Raw genomic sequence first — 27,655 nt, 5'->3', positions numbered from 1 at the left:
GAACTATTTTCCAAACAAGTTCCTTGAATATGTCAAAATGCTTACATTTCTCTCTCAGAGTCTATAGCAAATAAAACTTTAGAGAGTTTATTTCTACCAGGAATTTTATCAGATACACATTACCAGTTAACAATAAATTGCCCCATCCCATCCTGTCCAACCTATAACTCAAAAACCTTAAAAAAGGGCTGTACTGCTCTGACTTCTGCATCCAGAGCCAGCTTGGTAGGCAAGCAACTCGTGGAGGGTGGCGGGCCCTGTGCTTAGAAGGATGTTGTTCATGGTTTAATGATTTGCTGTTGCTGTCTTGAAATTCTTAGTACTTTTTGAACAAGGAGCAGTACGTTTTTGTTTTGCGCTGGGCCCACAAATTATGTAGCTAGTCCCTGCCTGTATCCCACTAAGTGCATCATTATGTACCATAACAACTGTTTCTTGAAATGCTGACCGAATTAAAATTTTAAATCGCAGGGTTTTCTTGAATCAGTTGGAATAAATGCTTGAGGGAGAATAGAATGGACTTCTCTACTTTGTAGGAAAAATGCTGAAATTAGGAGAGAAATAAAAGCCTGTGACTTGGCAGAGTTGTTCATGTTTGTATGACTGACACCTTTGAAATTTTTATACTGAGTTATAGGGGTCCTGAAGTCAGAATTGCTAGAAGCTTATAATGTGCAACCTTTTGATTCCTTGTCCATGCTGTGCTTGCTCAGTGGTTGCCCACAGGTCAGTTCATTTCATACGTTGGTCCTCTTGAGTTGTTATGATTCATGGGAGTCAGGCTGCCGCTGGCTCTTCTTTTTTGGTTCTGGGCTATTTTCTCCAGGTGCTTTATTACTTGATCGAGGTGAAGGTATTAGGAAGATAATTTTTTTTCACCTAGCGGAGTAGCTTAAGTGAAAAACAAAGCCAGACATGTAGGGATCTGATTTTAGTTTGGTTTAAAACATTGAGAATACTAATTTCATTGATTATTTACTCTTTCTTTACGTGAAATAGCGCTGGGCAGTTGCTTCTTTATGTAGAAGAGGGTAATGGGCTTTTTGTTTCAAGTCTTTTGCTCATATGGTTTATAAAGAAAAATAGCCAGCCCTGCCTGGGGCTTCCTTCCCCAGCCCAGAGTCTCATTCCCTATAGGTAACCACATTCAAGTCTTCTAGCCGTTTCCTCATATGTATCTCCGTACTTCTAAATAGCACTCTTACTGCTGTTTGTTGATTTTTTTCATCTGTTCCTACTATAAGCCATTACATGTCTCCCTCTGTATCTCCCTCCTTTATGTCTGTCCAATGCAGTTATGTCACAAATTTTAATTCAATCAAATTGTAGTGTTTGCATTAGTATGACTGTGTATATGTTGTTCAGAGCCAAGGCACACATTATGCTATAATTACATTTCTTTTCTTGTAGGGCTTTTTTTTTTTTTTTAACCCCTAGAATTAATAGTTACCTTATTTTTCACTTGCTTGCTTTCTTATGTAGTCGTCATTAGTTCATCCCTTAGTTCTCTGAGAGCACCATACAACTCTTCCCAGTCTGGCCCACACTGATAACTAGTCTTTTTTTTCTTTCTCTTGGAAGCCTTTTTTCTGGAGCTCCAGTCATCCTGGTCTAGTTGGCACTGGTTGCTTTCTCTAGGCTGTATCTGCAGTGGCCATCCAGGGACTTACCTTTTCTGGACTATGTCTTTATTTCCTTGGTTTCCTCTCTTTCGTTTTGGTGGGAACATACTCTAAATGCTTCCTAAGAAAGCATGAATGGGATGTAAATTTTTTGAGCCCTGCTTCTCTGAAAATGGCTTTATTCTACCCACATACTTGACTGATGTTTTGGCTAGGTTTGGATTTCTAGGTTGGAGCCCATCCTCCCTCTGCAGTTTTAAGGAATTGCTCTATTGTCTTCTAGCTTTCAGTGTTGGTGTTGAGAAGGCCTGTGCCAGCTGAATTCCTTATCCTTTATAGTGACCTGTTTTCTCTGTAAGCTTTTGTGATCTACTCTTTGTCCACAATGCCCGGAAACTTCAAAGTGTTGTGCTTTGTTGTGAGTCTTTGTTCATTTATTGTGCAGAGGACATAATGGCCCTCATCTGTATTGAAACTCATGTACTCATGTCCTTTTTTCCTGGAAAATTACATTGAATTATTTCTCAGATAATTTCCTTCTCTTTATTTTCTCTGTTTTTCTGTCTCTGTACCCATTTAAAATGTCTGTTAGTCATGTGTTGGACCTTTTGGATTGATCCTTTAGTTTTCTTATCTTCTTTCTTCTGTTACAATCTTCATCGTTTGGTTATACTTTCAGCATAGATTTGCTCATTTTAATGCGCCAGTCCTTCTGAAACTTTTATTTCTGTTACATCTTGAATTTCCAAAAGCTATTTTATTTTCTGAATATTCATCTGTAATAGCATTCTGATTTTGTTTCAAGTATCTAGTAGATTTGTTTATTTCTGGGGATGTTATAGGTTCTTTTTTTGCAGTTTTTTTCTGCTCCTTGCAGTATGGCTATTTCCTCTGAGTTCTTTATGATGGTTTGTTTTGGTCTCTATCTTTTATGTTAGAGTGTTTGGTGATCTTTGACAATATTCATAGTTATACGTTAGTCCAAAAAAAGCCTCCTAGAGGGCTTCCCTGGTGGCGCAGTGGTTGAGAGTCCGCCTGCCGATGCAGGGGACACAGATTTGTGCTCCGATCCGGGAAGATCCCACGTGCCGCAGAGCGGCTGGGCCCGTGAGCCATGGCTGCTGAGCCTGAGCGTACGGAGCCTGTGCTCTGCAACGGGAGAGGCCACAACAGTGAGAGGCCTGCGTACCGCAAAAAAAAAAAAAAAAAAAAAAGCCTCCTAGAACCTGTGTCTGTGAGTGTGAGTGTGAGTATGTGTGTGTGTGTGTGTGTGTGTGTGTGTGTACGCGTAAGTGGGAGACACTTGGCACATTAGGCAGAGGCCTTGCCATTTCATTGAGAAACCTTCAAATATTAGTATATCTGCAGGTGTTTTCCTCTTGAGGCTGTCAATTTCCCCAAAAAGGGACCGTCTAATCTCCTGCCTCAGTCAGAACTGAGAGCTTAGTCAGGGAAGGGCCTGGCAAAGGTCATGTTCTTCAGCATGCAGAATTTTATTAAATCCCATTATTTTCAATAACTGTTTTACTTTAGCTATATCTGATGTCCCCAGGACTAGAGACTTGCTCATTTATTCCCTCCAGACCTTGAGTTTAAGTCTTCAGTACACTGCATGGGACAGAGGATCTGGGAGGTCTTGTTACTCTTTCTCCAAGCTTTCAATCAGTTCTGCTGTTTTAGCTCCTCACACCCTTGACATCAAATATATCTGGTGCCTTCAATTCTTATGCCTTTTAAGGGTTCCCTGGTGTGAATTGGCTTGCTTCTTGTTGGCGTCCCTCCCTGCTGGCAGAATGGAAAGACATTTAGCAGAGTGGAGAAAGAGGAAACCTAAGATAGTTACCCCTTGCCATCTACTTTCCATCTCTGAGAGACGTGCAAATTTGTCTAATCTGCTCTCCAATCCTTTCTGCCCCATGGATTTCTTCCATTTTTATTCTTTTTACTCTCACTTCAGAGAGTGTTCAAGAGGAGAGACGTTCAATCCCCCAAGTCTAACTGAAAGACCCTAACTACCTTTTTCATTTTGCCCTTTTAATTTCACTGTAGATTTATTATGAGGTTCAGGGGAGGTTCTTTGGCTAAATCACTAGGCAGTTCATCTCTGTCTGTTAGCTTCAGGAAGGCTGATTTTGTAAACTAGGAGACAGCATGTTGACAGGTCTGTCTTTGCTCTGTAATCACCCTGGAAACTCCAGCTTCGCTTCTTTGACAACAAGTTGCCTGTTACATTGTAGGGAGCATAGTCTACCTAGGCATTTACAGATACAGGATTATATTTTTCATTGCTTTTTCTTTGTGGGGAGTGTTTGAAGTGTATATATGACTAAGCACACAAATATTACTTTGTTTTGGAAATTAGAGCTCATCCCACTCTCTCCTCTTTTTGGGACTATGCACTGTTCTACCTTTTCTTTTGTCTCATACATCATGAAATCATCAAGAGTGTGTTCTGTAGAGCAGCAGAGAAGTAGTTTATATTACTGCAATTCATCTTTCTCAAAGAACATAGAATATATAATATTTGTGGCTTTAAAACTCACTCAGGTTAGGTGCCTGGTAATACATTTTCTTTGAGGGCCTAATGGAAACATTAGTTAAATAATTTTTGTTTAATTATTATGCATTCATTAAACTCTTAAAGGTTAACAGTACATAAGCATGGTTGATTCAAGTTTTGCTAAAAGTACACCCCCTCAAACCTCCTCCTGCGTTAGTTGCAAATTACTCATTAAGCCCTTTTACAACACTTGAAAATAGAAACCAACTAAAAACATAGAACTCAAAGGTTAATTATTTCTATTAACAAGGAATGGAATGAGTAGGTTAGAAATCTTCTGTCGTTTTATGCAGGCATTAGGCAAGAGATACCTAGCCGGTGGGGCGTTTTTTGCCCATAGGGTTCACATCTTTCTTTCTTAGACCGTTTCTTGTGGAAATGTGTCGTTGACTTGCTCATTGCTGTCCTGTGGACTCCAAGTTTGTTCGTGTGTGTGTGCACGCGTGCATGCGCGCAGCAGAGAGGACAATCCCTGGTGCGTGCAGAGATTGACTGATTGGTTGATTGATTGCATGACAAAGTAGGCAGAGAGATGGCAGGTATTTTAACCACATCTGCTGTTTAGATAGGCTGCTGGTGAAGGTATGTGTTATTGAATCTAACATGAACACTTCCTTCACCTCTAACTCCTAATTTCTTCATGGATGTCACTTCCTATAGCAGCCTTCCCTGATCACTCCACTTCTCCCAAATAGAGTAGATGTGTCTGCTATGTATTTATATAGTATCCTGAGCCACTTACCATGCTGCTTATTTCTCTGTATCCCTCATTGCGTTAGGCTCTGTAAAAGCAGTGCTGCTCATCATTGTATCCCTGACACCTTGCCCAGTGACTGGCGACATACTCATTTGAAATATTTATTTTTTGAATGGATGCATGACATTGTGCAGTCAAAAATTTTGTTTGTCTCACTGCCCAGTTTTTTTTTTTTTTTTTTTTTTTTTTTTTTTTTTTTTGCGGTATGCGGGCCTCTCACTGTTGTGGCCTCCCCCGTTGCGGAGCACAGGCTCCGGACGAGCAGGCCCAGCGGCCATGGCTCACGGGCCCAGCCGCTCCGCGGCATATGGGATCCTCCCAGACCGGGGCACGAACCCGTATCCCCTGCATCGGCAGGCGGACTCTCAACCACTGCGCCACCAGGGAGGCCCTCACTGCCCAGTTTTGAAGACTATTCTTCAGTTTGTGCTTTCTGCCATTATGTAAAGGGCTTTTTTTTTTTTTTTTTGTCTGTAACTCTGTCTTTTGTTCAAAGAAAAACACCAATGTAGATGATTTATTTGATTACTGCCCACTGAGTTCTTCTGCTGTCGGTCTCAGCCTCAGTCTTAATCACCTGAAATCATGCTTTAGTCCGTCTTGATAGCTTTTTTTGGTAATTAGGGTAGTCTCTTCATTTGTATGCTATCTATATGCTCTTGAAATGTTTTGCTATAAAGTCAACATTAGAACTATGAGTTTTGTTTTATTGCAATGATAATGAAGGTATGAAGAACTCCGTAAAATTCAAACCAGTCTCCAAGTTTGTTCTTCAGCTAGAGGAGCCTGCCCACTATTGTTTAAAAAAAAAAAATAGCAGCCTTATTGAGATATAATTCATATACCATAAAATTCAGCCTTTTAAAGTTTACAATTTGATGTTTTTTAATATATTCCACAGAGTTACGTAACCATCACTGTTACATAATTGCAGCACACTTTTTATCATTTCCCAAAGATACACCATACTCATTAGCAGTCACTCCTCATTCTGCTCTCTGTCTCTATGGATTTGCCTCTTCTGGATATTTCATATAAATGTAATCATACAATATATGGCCTTTTTGTGTCTGGCTTCTTTCGCTTGGCATGATGTTTGAGAGGTTCATCCATGTGGTAACATATTTTTGTACTCCATTCCTTTTTATGGCTGAATAATATTCCACCGTAAGCACACTTTGCAGCAGTTGATGGGCATTTGGGTTATTTCCACTTTTGGGCTATTACGAATCATGCTGCAGTGAACATTCATGTACAAGTTTTTGTGTTGACATATGTTTTCAATTCTGATAAGATGTGATCTTATCAGGATTCAGTTATTGCCTTTAGATTACAAATGATTGGGACCTTAAAAATAATGTTATTCATGTATAACATAATATGGAAATCGTAAGTGTTTACCTCAGTGGTGAACACACCCATGTAATAAGAGCCAGGATCTAGAAAGAGAACATTGCCAGTACTGTTGGGAACTTTGATGCTTGCTTTGGTGTGGGTTATCTAAATTTACTTGAATGCTCTGGCAGAGCTGAAAGCTTAACTATATATTTGGAACATAAGCTCACTAGATGGCTTATTGTATAGAATTGTGGTGATTGAGGTAATGGACTCTAGGGTCTCAACTGCTTGGGTTCAAATCCCAGCTCTACTGCTTGAGACCATGGGCAAGTTACTTAGCATCTCTCTGTCCCAATTTCCTCTTCTGAAAAATGGGAATAAGACTACCTCATAGGGAGTATTAATATAAGTAGATTGCTTAGAAAATTGCCTGATGATCATACTAAGTGCTGTATATGTGTTACCTATTATGATTATTGTTATGATTGTTATTATTGTGTATGTCTTCTCTAGAGTATAAGCTACCCTTGTCTGACTTATTTATCACTGTATTCCCAAAGACTAGCACTGTGCCTGGCACATAATAGATTTTCAGTAATTTTTTGAGGAAGGAAGGAAGGAAGGAAGGAAGGAAGGGATTTTAAATGAGTGGCGGAATTCCTAAATCCTTTTCTGAAACTGCTTTTGACAGCTACACTGTCTTTTATTTACAACAGCTTTTGGAGCTGTTTGACAGCGAAGACCCACGGGAACGGGACTACTTGAAAACAGTCTTACACAGAATTTATGGCAAGTTTCTTGGTCTTAGAGCATTTATCCGAAAACAGATTAACAATATTTTTCTAAGGTAAGTGGAGTGTGGGGGGAGAAGGAGAAGCAAAGTTGGTGGTTTTATAGAAGTATTAAGTCAACCTGAAATATTTGACCATAGTGTACTGACTTTTTCTCTTTTTTCTTTTTCTTTTCTCTCCTCTTCTCCCCTCCCCTCCCCTCCCCTCCCCTTCCCTCTTCTTTTCTCTCTCTTTTTAGGTTTGTTTATGAAACAGAACACTTCAATGGTGTAGCTGAACTGCTGGAAATATTAGGAAGGTAAGCACATTTTTATCTAATTGCTAATCTCAGGTGAATGTCGTTGTGACAGGTTCAGGTGGCACAGGGAAATGCTACCCCAAATCCCTTGCTTGTATGTACATCGGGTCTCATCTGTGCTTATGACATGTTTCCCAGCTGACTCTACAAGACACAGTTTTGTGTTTCCCTTGTTCCATAATTATGAATTGCTATTTTTTTGGGATGACTGAAAAAGCTAACAGTTTATTCATTATTCATCTAATTGCAGTCAGGCCAGTTACTCCAAAACATCTTATTCTTGTCAGTTTCGTTTCTAGGCTACCTCTCCTCTGCCATAATTTTTGAAAGTAAGTTTATAATAAGTTAGAAAAATTGCCATTTTCAAAGGGTCCATGTACCCAGGTGAAGTTCTTGAACAGCTGCTGCCTGGAGTAGTGGAATGAATTGGAAAGAGACAGCTGTTGTGTGGGTTTCTACACACAAGAGAGCTAATGTAACTGGACGATGTGATTACTTAGTCTCTCCTCCTAATATGAGGAGAGAGGGAAGGTGGAGCCACACGGTTCTCTCTGGGACTTCCCATAGTTGGGCTCTTTACCCAGGGGTATTCTTGGCCTGGGCCAATTTCAGGAATGGGAAGGAATGGTGTCTGGAAATGGAAAGGGTCATCAGTGAGCAAGGCAGGCGATTATTTGGGGAAGGAAAAGAGGGAAGGAAAAATAAAGAGCTGTTGATACAAAAGCTTTTGGGTACTATCCAACTAGGTGTAAGAGCTCAGGAGCCTTTGCTGGGATATTAGAAGCAAATTTCCTTCTTACTTAAAGATACTCTTTTTTATTTTTTTTGCGGTACGCGGGCCTCACTGTTGTGGCCTCTCCCACTGCGGAGCACAGGCTCCGGACGTGCAGGCTCAGCGGCCATGGCTCACAGGGCCCAGCCGCTCTGTGGCATGTTGGGATCTTCCTGGACCGGGGCACGAACCCGTGTCCCCTACATCGGCAGGCAGACTCTCAACCACTGCGCCACCAGGGAAGCCCCTTAAAGATATTCTTTAAAGCAACTAAGAAGTCTTGAATGCCACTGGGGTGGGTTTTGGGTTGTTCTGGACTAAACATAAACTGATTAAGATTTAACCTAATCTCACAAGAACAGTGTCTCAATTTAGCTTGTTGTGGTAACCTTGCTAATTCATGTCTCTTTTCTTTTTCCTAGTATTATCAATGGCTTTGCTTTACCTCTTAAGGCAGAACACAAACAGTTTCTGGTGAAAGTGTTGATCCCTTTACACACTGTGAGGAGCTTATCACTCTTCCACGCCCAGGTAGAATTTTGCACAACTACTTCTGGAAGCAAAATAAAGTTTGTAAACCCAGTGTTTCATTGATATTGTTATTTACTTAATTTACACAAACAAAACGCTTGTTAAAGTTTAAAATATTCCCCAAGGCAAATAAAGATGTGTATATATTTTCCTATGTATAGGAGTGTCCTGGGAATATTTTTCAAGTGGGAGAAGCATTTGTTTAATCATTTTACAGAGAGAACTTAGATACTTGCCCAAGTTCACACAATTATATACTGAACAGGTTGCATATAATAAAATGTAATGGGCTTTTCAGATTTGTACCTTTGGACATGTGTAATCATTTTGGGATGTTCTTGAATCTTTTAGCTCATCCTCATTTTGCATTAGTCTATCCTTGCCCTTTGCCCCCTCTTCTAGTTCATTCACCATTTCTTTCTCACTTTCTGTATACAAATAACACTCTCACAAGTAAACAAATCAATCAGTATTTTCACTTACTTTTATTTTTAGCCTCCATTACTTTAAAAAGCACACCCTGTCTAGTCCCCACTCTCATTTCCCTGCTAACACTGCCTTGCATGGTAAGCGTGTCACTAGGAGGTAGATAAATGATCTAGTGGCATTTTAATTTTACCAGTTCAAACCTCTGGCGCCCTCCTCCTTGCAATGGGAATGTTTTGAGTTTGCGTAAAAATGTAACACATTTTTCAGAGTGGTGTTCCTCTTTAAATGTGAAATGCTGTGTTTCGAGGAAAAATTAGTCCATATGCTTCTAATTTAGAGCACCATCAAAATGTTGTTTTGCAAGAGCGGATTTCTTGTCCAAGAATCTTTACGAGCCCTTTTGCAGAACTTGTCTCTAGTTTTTGAAACAGGATATCACACTTCATGATCATTTACAAATTCTTACCTCGATGAGTTAGCATCAGATGTAGAACTCTTCGTGTTTGTCCAGGGCTCTACCTGTGGCAGGTACAACCTTTTATCTTTCCATGAAGCTGCTTCAGTTTGCGTGTGCCATTTCATGCCACCAGCAGTGTTTTTAGTAAGTGCCTGCTTCTCATATAGGACTCTTCTGGAAACACAGTAAAACCCAATACTGTTGGTGTTCCAGCAAAGAGAAAAGAAGCCCATGAGATGTAGCTCAAACTATATGTAGATGAGATACTTTCAGAATATACTGGATGTGCTGTTTCACCTCTGCTTTTCATTAGCTGAATATTTCATGTCCCAATATTCTTTTTAAAAAACTTTCCCTGGAGCCTTGTTAGTGTCAATCTTTGGCTTGAAAAAGTAGCTTCATATTTTGCTTTATATATATTTTATTTTAAAAATGAATTGAATGCGAAGTTATTAAAACCAGACTCTGGAAACTTTTTAGGGCTTTTTAATAATACATCTTTGAGCCCTGAGTATATAGAATTTCCAATTTTGTCTTTTGTCTGTTTGTTTCTCCAGCTGGCATATTGCATAGTACAGTTTCTGGAGAAAGATCCTTCACTCACAGAACCAGTAAGTATTTTTCCCATAATTTCAAAAAACTTCAGAAAGACCACTTTTCATGGCGTATATAAGAAAATTAAATGCAATTTGTTTTTCTCCTTTTCATTTTAGGTTATTAGGGGATTAATGAAATTTTGGCCCAAAACATGTAGTCAAAAAGAGGTAAGTGCTCAATGTCAGTGTGTTAATAGCTTACTAGAGCACTGAGATAATTAACATGTGTAAAGATGCATTATCTCCTCTTAATCCTCATTGTAACTCAGCAAGGTAGGACTGTAAATATTCTCATTTTACTAGTTATGAAACTGCTATTTAGAGGTTAAGTAGCCTGCCTGGGTATGCTAAGTACAGGTGATTAGGCCACAACCTGCCTCCCTGATTCCTGAACCCTGGGCTTTTACCCTGGGCTGCTCAGCCCTGGGTAAGCCCAAGGCAGACCCCAGTCATGTGTCCAACTGTCTAACTCTACTGATGTCCCCTTCCTAGTGACCACCTACATAATATGAAGGTTTTGCTGTCACTGTTGATAGATGCTACAGTAAGCTGCCCCAATACCTACTTTAAAGCATCATGTAGGTGGGATCTTACTATGTACAATCTTAAAATATATTGCAGACCTTTAGTTTCAGCTATTCACAAGTGGCCCTGGAAATCTCTGATCTACAATCATTTGTACTTTTGCCAAGACCTAAGTGAGCGTGTGCTGTGTGAGGTTTCTGTGGAGGAAGTGAGGCTCTTAGCTTCACAGTGAGCCTAGCTGGGCACCAGATCTGCACCCACTTTTCTGAAAGGTTAGAAACCATATGGAAAATGACCCAGAAACAAAGGTCAGCTGTTAGTTTTTCATCTGGAGAGTATTTTGGAAGAACTTCAGAATGTTCCTTAACAAATGGCAAGGCTCAACTATATTTCGCTTTTAACAGAAACACCCTCCTTCTCAAATCAGCTACAATTCTCCAAAACCCTACTTTACACATTTTCAGAAAATCATCTAATTTCTTAATACCTGTTAGGTAAGATTAAACTATGCATTGCTACCCAGAGGCATCTCAAGATATGAAAACGTCATGTTTCATACTTTAATTGCAGGCTTAATTTTTTTTCTAGGCAGTTATTTCTTCATACCTAAATAGGAAAGTGGTTTTTTATTTCTCTGCCAGTTTTCCATTATATTGAAAACGAGTGACCCTACTATTGATTTGACTCCATTTTGTGATCTAAAAGCTCTGGTTTCGGAGGCAAGTGGTACTGAGGTCACAAGATTCATTGTGCTCTGTAGTGAGTGAGTGTGTTCATATGTATATGTGTGTAAGTGTGGACATTGGGTCTGTGTGTGCTGAGGGGTTTAAAGTGGTGTGTGTGTGTGGCTGAACCTCCTCATTTGTCTCTCCGACTTTGTGTGTTCTGCGAACTGGTGTCTCTTAGAGGAGCGCCTAGCTCATAGCAGGGGCTGTAAATGTTTGGCAAATATCTGCATGTGCTGCCACTGTGAGCTTTGTCCATCGTGCCGGAGGGCCACTTGCCCACTGTTTTAAAAATATGGAGGAGGGGAGGAGAGCCCCAAAGGGATAGTCCCGTTTCCCAGGGCCCTGCTGCAGTGTGTAAGTACCCCTCATTCTGTATAATAGATGTAGCACATAGAGTATTTTTTCCAAAGTAAATAGAATCACATTTTCAATGCTGTAGGGAATTTGTTCTTAACACGTACTTTCTGGTGAATTCCTTGTGAAATGAACATCTAACATAAGTTAAACCCTGATTTGTTTTGTTCATGTTTGGTTTTATGTATAAATTTTCATTATATTAAAACTGTACAAAACCCTCATTATTCCTCATTGTCCGTATGGATTTTTTAATCAAGCACCTGACACTTTGTGTTTTGCCTGTACTTCCAGGTTATGTTCCTTGGGGAGCTGGAAGAAATATTGGATGTGATTGAACCTTCACAGTTTGTCAAAATCCAAGAACCCTTGTTTAAACAAATTGCCAAGTGTGTCTCTAGCCCCCATTTTCAGGTTAGTAATAAGAGGGCATGAGCCAGAGTGGCTTATACAACATGTATTATTTTGGTAAAGTTTCATTGGTATTGAAAGAAATGTAATGGACACTAGCTACCTGTTGTTTTTATTGGCTGTTTTTTCACACGATAACAATACTTTTGGTAATCACCACCTTCATCTTGAACACTTGTTACATGACAGCCGCTGTGATGGTGCTTTCTGTCCAGTAACTTGAATTCTCATGACCACTCTGCAAGGAGGGCATTATGATTTTTACAGATGTAAACACTGACCCTCAAAGTGGTAAAATAACATGTCTCAAGTAAAAGGGCTGAATAAGAGGTGGACTGGTAGGGCTTCTATAGTGTGTAAGAGAGAATGCTGAATAAAGCTTAAAAGAAAAAGAGAATGCTGATATTCTGTACTGTGCTAGATATTTTACATACATTACTCCTAACTTCAAATTATCCTCTGAGGCTTCCCCCCCCCACTTTCTAGATGAGAAAAATGAGGCTCAGAGAATGATTTGCTCAAGTTCCCCAGTTAATAGAGAGTGGGGAGTCACATAGGCGTCGCTTCTGGTGAAAGCCCGTGCCCTTCCTGTGGCACCACTCTGCCTCCTTGTGGCCGCTCTGGGAGAACACAGGGAGGGTGAGCCTGGGCAACCCTTTTCTTGACTGGGGACATTTTAGCAGGGCTGTGGGACCTACACTGGAGAGAAGAAGGTGATCTTGGGTGAAACACGTTAGGTTTTATACTTTGGCTGTCTCACCAAAGGTCCAAGTTACATACCTAGAGAACTGACTCTATATACTGCCTGTTGATTTGAAGAGACTGTTCAGATTGTATTTGGCAGCACAGAACCCCATTGCTAACATGGGGGACTTGATGGTGGACTTTTCTCTGAGCTGTCATTATCCTGCATAGTTAGAGACACTGGCTGTAGTTGTTGTTTTAATTTTTGACCTAAAGACATCTTAGTATGTCAAGTCAGTGATCTTATGACAACTTTGCAATTGTACCACAAAGCCAAAACAAACAAACAAACAAACAAAAAAAGAGTAGAAACCATTACATGAACCATTACCTTCAGATCTTATGACACATCTAGATTTTTTTTAAAATGCGGGACACTATGTAGATGTTTTACATATTACACATGGCCTGTGGTGCTCAAATACCTGGATTGTTTACCTTATTTTTCAGTTTTTATCATGTGTTTGTGGTAATGGAGGGTAAAGAGCAGGACTCTCTTTTCAAATGAGTACCACCAGGGAGCCTTAAATGAAGCTCAGAAGCTTAGAAAGGAGACAGTGTCATAATTAGCTAGGGCTGTGTCTTAGGGCTACTCTAACAAAATACCACAGACTCTGGTGGCTTATAAACAACAGAAATTTTTTCTCACAGTCCTAGAGGCTGGCAGTCTGAGATCAGAGTGGCAGCACCATTGGGTGAGGGCTCTCTTCTGGGTCGCAGACTTCTTGCTGTATCCTCACATGGTGGAAGGGGCTAGGGAGCTCTTGGGAGCCTCTTTTAAAAGGCACCAATCCCATCATCTTTGGAGGTTAGGATCTCAACGTAGGAGTTTTGGGGGGACACAAACATTTAGACTGCAGCAGCCTTCCATAACAAAACACCCCACACTGTGTGGCTTAAACAACAGGAATTGATTTCTCATAGTTCTGTAGGCTGGAAGTCTGAGATCCAAGTGCCAGCGTGGTATGCTTCTCTGAGGGCTCTTTCTGGCTTGCACATCTTCTCACTGTGTCCTCACATGACCTTGCCCTCCTGCATGCTTGAGGAAAGAGAAGGAAATCTCTCTCTTCCTCTCCGTATAAGGCCACCAAGCCTATCATATTAGGGCCCCACCCATGACCTCCTTTAATCTTAATTAACTCCTATCTCCAAATGCACTCACACTAGGGGTTAGGGCTTCAGCATTTGGGTTTCCTGCAGGAGGGGGAGACGGGGATGGAGGTAGCGGGGTGGGGACACAATTCAGTCCATAGCAGAAGGAAAAAGAATTTTAAATTCCTTGACAGAAGTAAAACTGAGAACAAAAGAAAGAAGGAGAGTAAGGAGGCTCTTTGTTCATTCGTTGAGTGTTCATTGGTTCATCCAACAAACATTTATCGAGTGTCACTCTGTGTAGTCAGATGCCGCTCACTACTTGCCCAGGTGTGGCATTGGGGTTAGAAGGCTCTGAGCTAGAGACACTGCACTGTGTGTGTGCGGGAAGACAGTGGGTCCCAGGAAAGTAGTGGTTCTGTCCTGCTGTCAGACATGCTAGTTTTCACTTTGCATAAGCAGTGCCTTTCCTCTTTAAAGGGCTTTGCTGGATACTGACTTTCTTTCTGTAAGTGATTTTACATATTGATAAATAGATACATAGAGCTTAGGATACTTATTAGCATTAAGTAACAGGTAAACATTAGACTCATAGTTGGATCTAGGAAAAGCCTAGGTCTCTCTGCCTTTCCTAGCATCCTCTTGTGGTCTCTTTAAGAATTTCTCCTATGGGTTGTTTTCAGAACAGCCTCATCCCATTCCTCCTGTTCACCCTGCCCTTTCCTTACCTTGTGCTCTACCTGCCTCAGCCACATGTGCTTCATGTTTCTAGACACATTGTCCATGTTGGTACCCCTGCCCCCCTTTCCTGTAATTCCTTTGGCCTGGAATGCCCTTTGCTTCTTTCCTTCATCCTTCAAAGCCCAGCTTAGATGCTATGGCCTATGGTACATTTCTGCCACCCTTCCTCTCCCCCGAGTCATCTGGATTGTTCTTTCTGCTCTCTCCTCTGGCACTTTATTTCTAGATCTGATACAGCATCTATCACAGTTCATGTTGGATTGGGGATCGTGGAACCCCCTTTCCCTACCAGCACACGAGCTCCATAGGGATAATAGAGTGAAGAGGTTAAGCAGGGACTTAGGGTTCTGTCACTTGTAGCCACGTGACCTTGAGGCAATGGCTTATCTCCTCTGAGCCTCAGTTTCCTCATTTGCAAAATAGAAATAATGGTACCTACTCTGTGTGTTGGTTGTGAGGATTAAATGAGAAAATATGTAAGTGAAACACTTACCACAGTGCCTGGCATATAGTAAACATTCAATAATAGTGAATTATTTTCTTTGTACTCTCAGTGTCTAGTGCCTTATGAGACCCAGGATTTTTTTGTGAACCAAATTGAATAATGTAAATGGAAAGGTTCTAATTTCTCAGAGTCTATTGGTGGGCACAGGTTGTACCATTTTATTAAATTAAATGATTACATTTAAGTTAAATTTAAATTTATTTAATTAAAACATAATTTCTTAATCTGTATGAATAAAAGAAGCTGCTCTTTTCCCCCTTTCCCCATATAACAACTCTTTTTAGAGGTTTTTAGATTTTTTTTTGAGACTTTGGTTTATTGGAATTATTATTGTTATTTTAGATTAATTTTTAGATTTTTTTTTTGAGGCTTTCCTCTGAATTCAGAGAGTCAGTTGATAAATGTAGCAGTCAGAAAAAAGGGGTCTGAGATAGCAAGCGAATGTACATACAGCCAGTGTCCCTGAGTCCTAAACTGAGTGACTTCCTCCTGGCTTAGCCAGTTCAAAGGAAGGGACCAGAAATGAACTCTAGAAAGAGTCTGGGCACTAGACTCACATCCCAGTTTATCATTGACTAGCAGTGTGACTGTGGCCAGGTTCCCAATCTCTCTGAACCTCAGTGCCCTCTTCTGTACAGTGGTTCCCACTCCTTGGATGGTGGTAAGGATGACACATTCTGCCTGCAGGGTGGGCACAGTGCCTGGCCATAGGAGGTGCTTAGCAAATGCGCCTGCTCTGCAGGGATAGGCAGCTGGGTTTTCTTCAGCAGCTACTGACTGAAGGCCAGCCGCGCGCTGCGCCTTGTGGTTGATCTACAGTGTGTGGGATGAAAGAGGTGATCCAGGAAGGGGATTAAAGTGATGGGGAAAACAGTGTAGCATATAGAAGTAGGGTGAGGGTGTCTGGAGCTTGCGAGCTGTGTAGGGAAAATGTGGAATCAGATGAAATGGGCATTGTTAAAGGAGAATATAAATAAGTAGGTAGGAAAACTTCTTTTTCTTCCCCAAATTGATGAACCACTTTGGAACTTTCTGAAAGATTTTAAATCCACAAAAATGTAAAGTGTGATTAATATTTAATTTTATACTTGATTGAATGATATTAAGATGGTCTTAAAATACTTTTGTTTGAAGAGATTATAATTTTGTTTTATCTTTCTCTCTTAATATTTTATTTTTCTTTTCTCAAAGGTGGCGGAAAGGGCACTCTATTATTGGAATAATGAATACATCATGAGTTTGATAGAAGAAAACTCTAATGTCATCCTTCCCATCATGTTTTCCAGTCTTTATAGGATTTCAAAAGAACATTGGAATCCGTAGGTTTTCACAGTTCTCCCCCTCCGTCCCTCCCCCCTCCCCTTCCTTCCTTGCTTGCTTCCTTCCTTCTTCCCTCCCCCCTCCCTCCATCCCTCCTTCCCTCCTTCTCTCTCTCCCCCCTCCTTTGGCCTCTCTTCCTCCCTCCTTCTCTTTTGCTTAATAAAATGTCTTGCATGTATGCTATGTGTCAGATGCTGTGCTTGATGCTGAAGATAGATATGTGAAAAGATAAAATCCCTACATTTTAGAAATTCACTGACTGGTTTGGGAGACCCACAAATAAACAGATATTTTATAAAACAGTGTTTTAAGTGCTCTTATATTCAGATGTCTGTTTACTTGAGGGCTTCTTGACCTGTCTGTGAATGTAGCTGAGGTATTTTGGGGATGCTCTGGATCAAGAGGAGAAGTCTGTGGATATTGCTAGGGTGATGATGCTCAAACTGAATCTTAAAAGAATTTGGCAGGTGGATGGGATGGAGAAGTCCATTCAGATAGTGGGTCTACCCATCACATAAGAAACGCACAAAAAGGTAAGAAGCACCTGTCATGTTCTGAGACCCGTGAATTTGGGAGGGCTGAAGCACAAGGTCATTTGGGGAGGTTGCTGGAAGGTAGGGTTAGAAAGTGGAGTGGTGCCCGCGTGAGTCTTCACCTAGTGGATGATGAAACACTAAAGAGTTGTAAGAAGGGAAGTGCTCTGAACTGATTTGCGTTTTAACAAGATCGGTTTCTTAAAAACCAGTTCAGTCACTATATGGGTTCTCTAGGGGGAAAAACATTTAAAAATGTTCAAAGAGGAGTTTATCATCTAGTCTTACGAAAGTTAAAGCATTCTGTATTTGAAGAGCTTTACATATTTCTCTGTGGAATAGAAAGAAAATTTAATGTGGCCTTAAAAATTAGAGATAATTTAGTATATTCGTAGTATGTCTAAAAGTTTTACATACAACTATAAAATGCCATATTTCTTACTTTTCACATTTGTCAAATTTTATGACTAAAACTTATAAAGAGCTAGCAAACAAATCTCATTATGTAGATAGCCTCTTGAGAACCTAGAGAGTGGTTCTAGCAAGTGTCTGTAACTGCTCAGTAGATTGTATTTGGCTCTTCTCCGTCACTGCCCATCCTATTTGAGAAGGTCGTTCCCCATAAGTTTCCCTTTTAATGGAAACACAGGGCAGAAGCAACACAGCAAGTCCACTTTCTTACAAATGTTTTAGAAACATCAAACCCAGGGTTTATTATATGGCCTAACTTTTACCAATGCCTTCTTCAATGGTATTCAAAACACACTAAAGGGAAGTAATGTCGTGTAGTTTTGCAAAGGGCAGTGTTATTTAGACTCTAGTCTGAAGATACCAAGCCCATCACGGCAGAATCCTCACGTTGCCAAGAGCTTTTTCTTCCACTTGATAAGCATAGGCAGCCGTTTGGCTCTTTAGCTGTTTAGTATTCCACAGCTGGTAGCAGCCATCACCAGCTTGCCAGTTACCTTACCAGCCTGTGTATTGGGTCAGCAAGGGGACTAAGGAGTGGATGGACTGATGCAAATCCCAACTGGAGACATAACTTGTATTAAACTGCCCAGCTTACAGAGGCTTGGTATCATCTTTGAATATGATTTATAGATATATAAAATTTGTTACCATGGGAACAGCCTTTGATTTTGATGAATTATGTATATTATCACTTTAAAAATAAAATTCTATGCAAATTCAGGTCTCGAAGGTTGGTCCTACCACAGGTGCTCATTTTTAGGGTGAAGTTGCTTTATTTTTTATACTTGCCTTTTTATTAAATTAAATTAACAAGTGCCCACAGGCAAGTCTATTCTGGGTACCCATAATCAGGAGGGCAAAATTAGATTTTGTTTTTCTAATCCTGCCAACCCCTCAGAAAGATATCTTACCTAAAGAATGTAGCTCTCTTGATGTGGAAGTGAATTGTAGGTCATTTCTAGTTGTTCCAACTAAAAAGGGATGGAGATTGCAGTGTGAGGAGCTCATTCAGATAAAGGCTGTACATCCGCTCTCTTCATTCAGCTTCCCATTGTGTAGGACTAACCAATACGTTCCCTTCTCTCTGTGCTTCCAGGGCTATCGTGGCATTAGTGTACAATGTGTTGAAGGCATTTATGGAAATGAACAGCACCATGTTTGATGAGCTGACAGCCACATACAAGTCAGATCGTCAGCGGTAACTTTTTAAAGCTTTTTTGTCAGCCGTGCATAATACTATTGAGTTCTTTTTTTGCTCTTTGCTGAAGTTGCCTAATTGTACCTGAAATCCTAAGCAGTGAATTTTATTTATTTCCATATTCATTTTCACATGCTCATTAGCTGTGACTTTATTAGTCTGCCACTGGGTAACAAAGTGTCACTTTGAAAAAGGCTGCTTTCCCTCTTCCCTTCCATAATGTTTCTCTTCTGCCTCAGGGTTAAGAGCCTGGCACATAACTGGTATTTCAGGTCCACTTAAGGGGACCATCAGGTAGTTTGCCATCTGGAGTCACTCCCATTCTGAACTAGATTCTGAACTGATTTGTACTTCACTCCAGCAGCAGGAGAGATGAGGCACCGTTTTTGTTTAGCTCTTTGGCCCAGAACTTACTTTCTATACTAAAACCCAACAAATTCCTTATGATTTAGAGAGCAGTGAAAAGAAGGAGTAGGAGGTAAAGTGTATTATACAGATCTTGAAATGTTTAAGATCAAAGGAGAGCAGAAACCAGTTGAACTCTTTATAGTAAATGCTCTGGTTTAATAGGCCTTTCTTGAGTTCATTTACATGATTCTTCACTTTTGTTATTTCTTGTTCAATGTGTTCACTTTCCAAAAGATGTGTCTTAGTCCGTTTGGGCTGCTATGACAAAAGACCACATTATGGGTATTTTATGGGTAGCTTATAAAGAACAAAAATGTATTGCTCACAGCTCTGGAGTCTAGAAGTCCAAGAGCATGGCACCAGCATGGTTGGATGAGGGACCTCTTTCTGGTTCGTAGCTGGTCTCACTATGTCTTCACATGGTGGAAGGGACGAGGGATCTCTGTGGGGTCTCTTTTATAAGAGCACTAATCCCATCCATGAGGGCTCCACCCTCATGACCTAATCACTTCCCCAAAGCCCCACCTACTAATACCGTCACCTCTGTGGGTTAGGATTTCAGCATATCAATTTTGGGGGTACACAGATATTCAGACCCTGGCTTGATATACTTGGAGAGATTGAGGAAAGTCTGGAGAGCTTGTTAGTAGTTGAGCCTCTGGGTTGGCTTTTCTTATCCAGAAGAAAATGTCAGCTTTGTGTATATCATAAAACCACGGACCTTCAAGGATCCCAGAGTTTTCATGCTCAACACCTGGCTGAACCTCCTGAGCAAAACTATCTGTGGTTCCCTTGCATCTTTGCCCAATTTTTAATGTGTTACTTGGATTTTAGATAAAAAGAGCAATGAAAGGAAAGGTTTGGTGGCAGGGACAAAGGACCTTCACAGTGATTTTTTTTTTTTTTTTTTTTTTTTTTTGGTACGCGGGCCTCTCACTGTTGTGGCCTTTCTCGTTGTGGAGCACAGGCTCCGGACGCGCTGGCTCAGTGGCCATGGCTCACGGGCCCAGCCGCTCCACGGCATGTGGAATCTTCCTGGACCGGGGCACAAACCTGTGTCCCCTGCATGGGCAGGCGGACTCTCAACCACTGCGCCACCAGGGAAGCCTATTTTTTTTTTTAATTACCAGGATGCAGTATAGAAAAGCGACTTAATTGTGGAATATGGCAAGTGTTTAATGGTAGAGAGAAGAGACTGAGATTTTTTATGCCACATTGAAATAAATACCAGTTATTGGATATGTTGTACCATACCTAAAGAACTTTTAATTTACTATACAGTATTTATAGTTTCTGCAGATCATTAAATTTATAGTAACCCTCCATATTCCAAACTTAAATTAAAATCTTTAAAAAAATGTTATTTAAGTAAAGGAGATACAGGACACATTTTTATACTGTGACATACAATTAAGGAGTGCATTGTACATAATATCCTTTCTTTTATGGTAAGTAAAAACCCATTTTTATTATCCTAGTTGAATAAGGATTAAATCTGTAGAATTCCATTAAGACTATTAAAGACCTTATTTCTAAAATATTCATATCAATTGAATTAAATTCATTCATTTCTGTTGAATTTCAGAACTGTTTTCTGATCATTTATCATTTAAACTAAATAGGCCAAACTCTTGAAAAAGATAAGAATGAACCAAGGGGACCAGGAATAGACACTATGAAGCTGATTGTGATAATCTGGTATATTAAAGCGACTTATAGTGAGTGGACTTTCTTAATGACAGAGGGTTTTTTTAAAGCCAGGGTAATATTTTGTCAAGTGAGCAATATAAGGTTGTATTGAATAGTTGGAAATACTGGTCTTTCCATGGATGTGGGAAGAGAAAAAGAGACTAAAGAGATTTATTTGGTATTGTTAGACAAGAAATGAAAGGAGGATTTCACTTCCGGAAGGCAAGAAGTAACTAACTGTTTCAGTTCAGATAAAAATTTTTTAAGTATTACAAATCTGAAAACAGGTGGGTGGAGTAAGTAACAGTGATAGATATTGATACATATGCCACCATTAGTGCTCTGTGAAATTGAAACTGGAAGAGAGTTTGACATTATCCCTAGTATGACAACTTGGTGGAGTTTTAAATTGCCACCTACAGGGAGAGAGAAAAGTGGGAAAGAATGGGGGTGACAGAAGCTATCTCAGAAATATTTAGGATTTTTGAAGATAAAGTTGTCAGTGTAAAAGATGTATGATAACTCAGCAAGAAGTTCATCTGGAAGAAAAGCCCCACAGGATAGACTGTGATGATTGCCATGCAACTCTTGATCAAAGACTCATGAAATGCTTCAGTAACAAGATGAGTGTTTTAATTATGTCAGCACTTAATTTAAACTGCAGATTAGGGCAGTAAGAACCTAACGTATGTTTAAGCTGTTTTTTAGTTGGATAAGTTCTCTAAGCCCTTGCTTACCATCTTCTTCCTCCTCCAAATAGGAAGATCAATATGCATTGAAACTCAGCAGGATCTGTAGAATTTACTTTTAAATCAGTGTTCTGTGATAACATTTATTTAGACCTAATATTATCCCCAGACTGTACTGAGAAACCAAAAGTGATAATTTACCAAACAGCTTGCTTTACAGTTAAGAATCTAGTATCCATAATAGTTGGAGAATTATCTAATCTTGCCCTTGTTACCCTATAAATAAAGATTTTCAGGATCAAAATTACCAAGTAGGTAACTGTTTGAAAAACTATTACACTCACTGAAATTCATATTGTGTAGATTGTATTTGAGCTGGTTGGAACTAGTTGTAGTAAACAAGGCTTAAATGACCAAAATAATAATTATAAAATGATAATATTAATTACCATATTATATAATTAAATGTTCCCTCAATACTCTAGTGGAATGAGGTTATAAAATTCCTTAGATATTTCTAGAGACATTTTGGCGGGGGGGTGAAGATTAATTTCTGTTGCTGTAGATACCAATATAACCTTTTAAAAATTGGTGACAATAAAAAATATGAGGCAATGGAATTATATACACATTTCACTTAACCTATGTGGATTTCCTTCCCTGAGTACATATTGTACTGTAGTAAAGTACAAAATTCTTACTAAGTGAAGTTAAATTCTTACCAAGTGAAGTTGCATAAGGACCATAATCTTCTATGCCTGGGGTGGCAGAGCCCCTGTTTTCAGGATTTATCTGAATTTATGGATTCACAAATGTTATCTGGGTCTGCTGTTTACTGGTTCATCACAACATGAAGAAACTAGGGACAGTGTAGTGAATTATTTTTAATAAATATGAAATTATTTAATGTATAGTATAGCCGTGTGTTCCTGGTTTGTGTACTTATTACTTCATTGATGTTAAAGTTAACATTCTTTATTTTATAAAAATATGGTAATCTAAAAGTGTCCTTGGCAAAATAAAATTTGTTTACCCTATCTATCTATCTATCTATCTATCTATCTGTTTATTTTTGGCTGTGTTGGGTCTTCGTTGCCACGCACAGGCTTTCTCTAGTTGTGAGTGGGGGCTACTCTTCATTGAAGCACGCAGGCTTCTCATTGTGGTGACTTCTCTTGTTGCAGAGCACGGGCTCTAGGCACACGGGCTTCAGCAGTTGTGGCTCGCAGGCTTTAGAGCGCAGGCTCAGTAGTTGTGGCTCTGGGGCTTAGTTGCTCCATGGCATGTGGGATCTTCCCGGACCAGGGCTCGAACCTGTGTCCTCTGCACTGGCAGGCAGATTCTTAACCACTGCTCCACCAGGGGAGTCCCTACCCTATTTTGAACATCTAGTTTTTTGGTAAATTTTACCAAACAGTGAAATCTGAAAAGTCTGGAAGTCATTAGTCAAATTGATATTGAGCCAAATTTGAAGGCTTGGAACATTAAAAATTTAATACCCAATAATATCAACAAAGTTCTGTCCAGAATTAAAACTGAAATCACAGAAGAATGTTTAATTCGTCCATATATATAGGTATAAAATAAGTTAGTAATGTGGATTTTGTGGTTTAAGACTTATAAGGACAAGATTCTGCTAAAGAGTTTACATATACATAATGTAAGAAAAATGGCATAATAAAGAGGAAGTACATTTTCTTGACCTACTACATTCTTTGTATCAGTGTCGTCTCTAGCAACCCTTTTGAGAAACTATTTGGAGACAAAAAGAAAATCAGATTTGAACTAGACCAAAGTAAAAATGAATAATGTACCATTGGTTTTAGGATAACAGATACATAAAAGTGATCATCATTTTTCTTTCTTGGTAATTTTGAAGTTAATTTTCTTTATTAAGCTAAGTATAAAGGAATATTAATGTGAAATATTAAAATATTCTTGTCATCTCCTACTCTATTTTATGTCTATATAAGTGTCAAGAAAAAATAAAAAGCAAGAGAGAGAAAAACTAAAAATGCCAAACTTTTCAGAGACCTTTTAAAAAGTCTGGGGGAAAGTATGTCAAAGGGGCAGTTATTGTTGGATAATCTCTTTAAACTTTCTCAGTTGTTTACCTATTATTCTATTTTTTCCCCAGTGAGAAAAAGAAAGAAAAGGAGCGTGAAGAATTGTGGAAAAAACTGGAGGATCTGGAGTTAAAGAGAGGTCTTAGACGTGATGGGATAATTCCAACTTAACAAAAATAATGACAACAACCTTACTAACCTGTGGAGTCACACATTTATGTAGTAGAAGATGGAGCAGCAGTTTTCTGTATTGTGCAACTTTACAGTAGATTTCACATTTGTTTCATTATTACAACAGCACTGTATATACCTGTCTCTAAGTAAAGGAAAAAAAAATAAGGACTTCAGTCCAAAGTTTGGACAGTAGATGGACTTCTCAGAACTTGGCAAACATAATCATTGTTCTAACCCTCTTTAAAAAAAAAAAAAAGCAGTCTACAAAGATCTGTCAATGAAATTTGTATATTAAAATTCCATTATTGGGAGTTCCTTATTTATCATTAGCAGAGAGTATGAAACAATTTTCAAATGTGAACAATCTTAAATTTAGCTTGTCTTTCTGCTAAGCTGTTAAGTGTATTTATAGTAAAGGAAGGGGAAAAAAAAGACTGTCATTTCCTTATAAGTTTGTATAACATCCTCCTCTGGGTAACTTGACTGTAATTTGACCTCTTTTCCTTTTGCACATCTTCATGAGTTGAATGTCCACGTGGAATGGGGCCGTGAATTATAAAGGCCCCTGATAAAAGTTTTGTTCACTGGAGTGAACATCTTTCCAGTAAGCAGGTAGTCCTGGTACTCCTTTAGTTTTCAAATTAGGAGTAAAAGAGAGCAGGTGATAAACATAGTAGGGAAGGGAATTTTGGATTCACGCATCAGTTTATGGTGACTCCAAATCAATGTCTTGAATCCTTTGAAAACAGGCACTGGGACATCATAGGGTTCAGTACCTGACCAGTATTAGTTATGTATGTCATTGAACACACAAACCAGAGATGTTTTAGAAATGTCAGAAGACATCCTTTTGGACCATTTTGAAATAAGAAAGACAAACACTAAACAGTACAACCATGAAATTGATCACCAGGATTGCGAATCTAATTGGGAATAGAGTTGAGCAAACAGCTTGGACTGTTTGGAGTTGTTGCCTTACTTTTTAATATGTATTTATAAAGTATTCCAGCAAAAGAGGATGAAGCCTCTGGGAAAAAAACAAACATATTACAGTGTTTTTTGTAGATTCTCATTCTATATCCCATCACAGCGCCAACCCTGTTTTTAGCCAGAAGGGATTCAGGATAAACATTATTATGCATTCTGAATTGAATGCGTATTCCTAACTACTGTATTTGTTACCAAAAGTGGTTCTACAAATGCTACTGAAAAAATCTGGAAATTCCTAATGTCCTGAGTATTAATAATAAAGTTTAAAAATGCTTTTATATCAAAGGTGCATTGTGACCAAATTGTTTAAGAAAAACAAAAAACAAAATCTAAGGCTGTATTATAGATCTATCTTATTGGCTCTCTGCTTTGTATTTAAAAGAGGAAGCTTACATCTTGGGGAGTTAAAATGCTGATAAAACTTGTGTACATTATGTACTTACCTAAAGCAGTTGCATTATTATGTACTGAAAGGTATGTGTTTTGGGATTTATTTCCAGGATGCTTTTGCTTGTTATGGACTTGGCAGCAGTGAGTTGATAATCCTAAACAATCCCTTCCAGCAGTATTCGTGGTATAGAGCTGATTCTGCGTTCATGTGTTGAATTGTGATAGTAGCAAACAGGAACATATGAACTGTTGTTGCTCTTAATAGAAATGTGGTATCAATATGGGCTTGTATATTTTCTTCCTTCCATTTAAAATATAAGGTAGAATATGCAGTTTTATTCTTTATAAGAAAAAAGGAAAAAAAGAAGCCACTGACCCTTTTCCCCTATTAAGTGTTTCAGGATTATCAGGTCACAGTTTATGCATAAAAGTCAGCTGATTATGGATATTGTCATCTCAATAACTTTGTAAAACAAAAACAAAATTTGGCATTGTTAATTCTGAAAAAGAAACAGCAGTAAAAGAGTCATATGCAATACCAAACACAACATGGTTTAATGGAATTAATAGATTTTTTTTTTTTAGAGAACATTAATGGGAATTCAATGTAAAGCTGGCAGAGGCTGCCAAAGATGAAAACAACTTAACGTTAAAAGTAATGGAGCAAAGGTGCAAGTTCAAATGCTAAAGATAAAAATAAATTTGTAACAAATCATCTCCTTTAGCCCTTGAATTTTAGCCTGTTAGTTTTAACTCTGCTTTACATTTAATTTTGATAATATAAACTTTTGTTTGCCATTAATTCATCTTTTTAGATTGAGGACATTACAATCACAGGTTTATGAAATATCTCTGCCCATTAGAATGAAATGCAGTCATTTGAAATGAGAAAGACGAGGATCCTTTTTTGCACCTTACCCTGTCCTCAGAGTTAAGGTGAGAGCTACACCGATATCCTTGATGTCAATTTCATATGTTGATCATTCCAAACTGGGAAGAATAAAGCCAAATTTTAGACATATTTAAAGAAGTTATTATAGATATATGTCTAAAATTCATAGGGCAACTTCTGAGAAGAAACACTGTCTTTTCTTTTTTAACTGAAAGTGACAATGTGGCATTTGTCATGTTGTGTCCAGTGATGCACAGTAACTGAGGTAATCTGACTGTTGCACTATGTGACATATTTAAGGACGTACTTGCTGCATTTGCAGCAGCCCTCTCTTTGTCCTTTCCCACATTTCTGCTGTTGCTGCAACTTGAGTTAATTGTGACAAATGCATCTTTGTGTTATATTTTGTTTGCTTCCTAATTTCCAGAACTATATATAAATATATTTTTTAAATAGCAAATATTGTAGTTAGTGAGTGATGATCACTCCAACCTTATCCCTACCATATTGGTTTCAGGGGTAGGATTAAGAGTGTCTTTGGAAGAAAAAATAAAAAACAATAACAGAACCCTGTGGTTTAGAAGGATGCTGAGGCCTTAGGCTGTGGGCCTAGAACAACCATGTGAGTGAATTGACCCATCTCATACTTTGAATCAAGCATGCATTCCTTTTCTCATTGTGCAGGTGTCTCCAGTTGTTTTCCTTCAGTGTTTTCGTCCTTTTAAATTTTATTATATTTTGCTCTCCCTGACATCTGTTTTTTATAAAATAAAAAATAAAAAAAGTAAGACATAGATAATACCCTCAATGCCTCTGGATACTCACAAGCAGGGTTATGCTCCTTCATCTTGGGCTCACTTGCCTAAGTGGAAGGGTTTAATTTATTTTGTACCTCCTCCTATGCGTGAGACAGTCCAGGGTGCAGAGCTAGGAATTGCTTATAATTGCACCTGCTATACTTAAATGTATAGCCCTAGGCTCAATCACACTATGGAAAGAAAAAAAAAAGTATATTTAGAGCTTTAAAAGCTTTTTTATTTTTTTGTGGGGATCGGGGGGTGGGAAAGGGAAGATGTATGGATGTTATTGGCATTTTTAAATGTTCAGAGGTTTTTGTTTGTTTTGTTTTGTTTTGTTTCTTCTGTTTTGTTTTTTCTTCCCTTTAATTGGATGCACTGACCTGGCCCAAGAATTGAAGAGATTCTCTCTTTTGATGCTATTACCAATGTTACAACAAAGTGACAGTCAACTATAGCAAAAAGGTGGCACCAGACATTATCAGTGATATTTTATTTGCACATCAATATTTTTATTTTTATATTCTGGCTCAGCTGCTTCTCTGAGTGGAGTTAAGGAATGAGCCACAAAGGATTTTTGTAGTAGCTATATTGGCAATGCATTTTATATTTCTCAGTATTTAATTTTGAAACTCTAAAAGGATTGTGCATCTTGAGAGAAAGTTGAGCAAATTTTAATCTAGTGTTAATTTGTGCTGCTTCTTGTGCACGATAGCAGCAGTAGTATCTCTCTTGGAAATAAACATCCCATATTATGATGTCTATGAATATAGGTTTCCTTTTCTAC

General features: G+C 38.9%; 1 protein-coding gene across 5 annotated transcripts in view; it reads left to right on the top strand.

The window, feature by feature from the left end:
- PPP2R5E (protein phosphatase 2 regulatory subunit B'epsilon) overlaps nt 1-26,172 on the top strand; it is a 159,160-nt gene extending 132,988 nt beyond the window's left edge. For 3 of the 5 annotated variants that reach the window (XM_082619907.1, XM_082619904.1, XM_082619903.1), the window contains 9 exons: nt 6,994-7,124; nt 7,307-7,366; nt 8,561-8,669; nt 10,113-10,166; nt 10,269-10,319; nt 12,053-12,172; nt 16,443-16,570; nt 18,672-18,773; nt 23,697-25,074. In XM_082619907.1, the coding sequence (XP_082476033.1) occupies nt 6,994-7,124; nt 7,307-7,366; nt 8,561-8,669; nt 10,113-10,166; nt 10,269-10,319; nt 12,053-12,172; nt 16,443-16,570; nt 18,672-18,773; nt 23,697-23,796 (855 nt within the window). In that variant the 3' untranslated portion in view covers nt 23,797-25,074. Of the gene's footprint in view, nt 1-6,993; nt 7,125-7,306; nt 7,367-8,560; nt 8,670-10,112; nt 10,167-10,268; nt 10,320-12,052; nt 12,173-16,442; nt 16,571-18,671; nt 18,774-23,696; nt 25,075-25,764 lie in introns of those variants that run through there. The other 2 variants (XM_082619905.1, XM_082619906.1) reach the window with 2 other exon arrangements.
- The last annotated feature ends 1,483 nt before the right edge of the window (nt 26,173-27,655 follow it).

This window comes from Mesoplodon mirus (assembly GCF_964341445.2).
Source record: "Mesoplodon mirus genome assembly, chromosome: 4".
NCBI lineage: Eukaryota > Metazoa > Chordata > Mammalia > Artiodactyla > Ziphiidae > Mesoplodon > Mesoplodon mirus.
The sequence above is the reverse complement of the archived record's forward strand: the minus strand, read 5'-3'. Positions and strand labels throughout refer to the sequence as shown.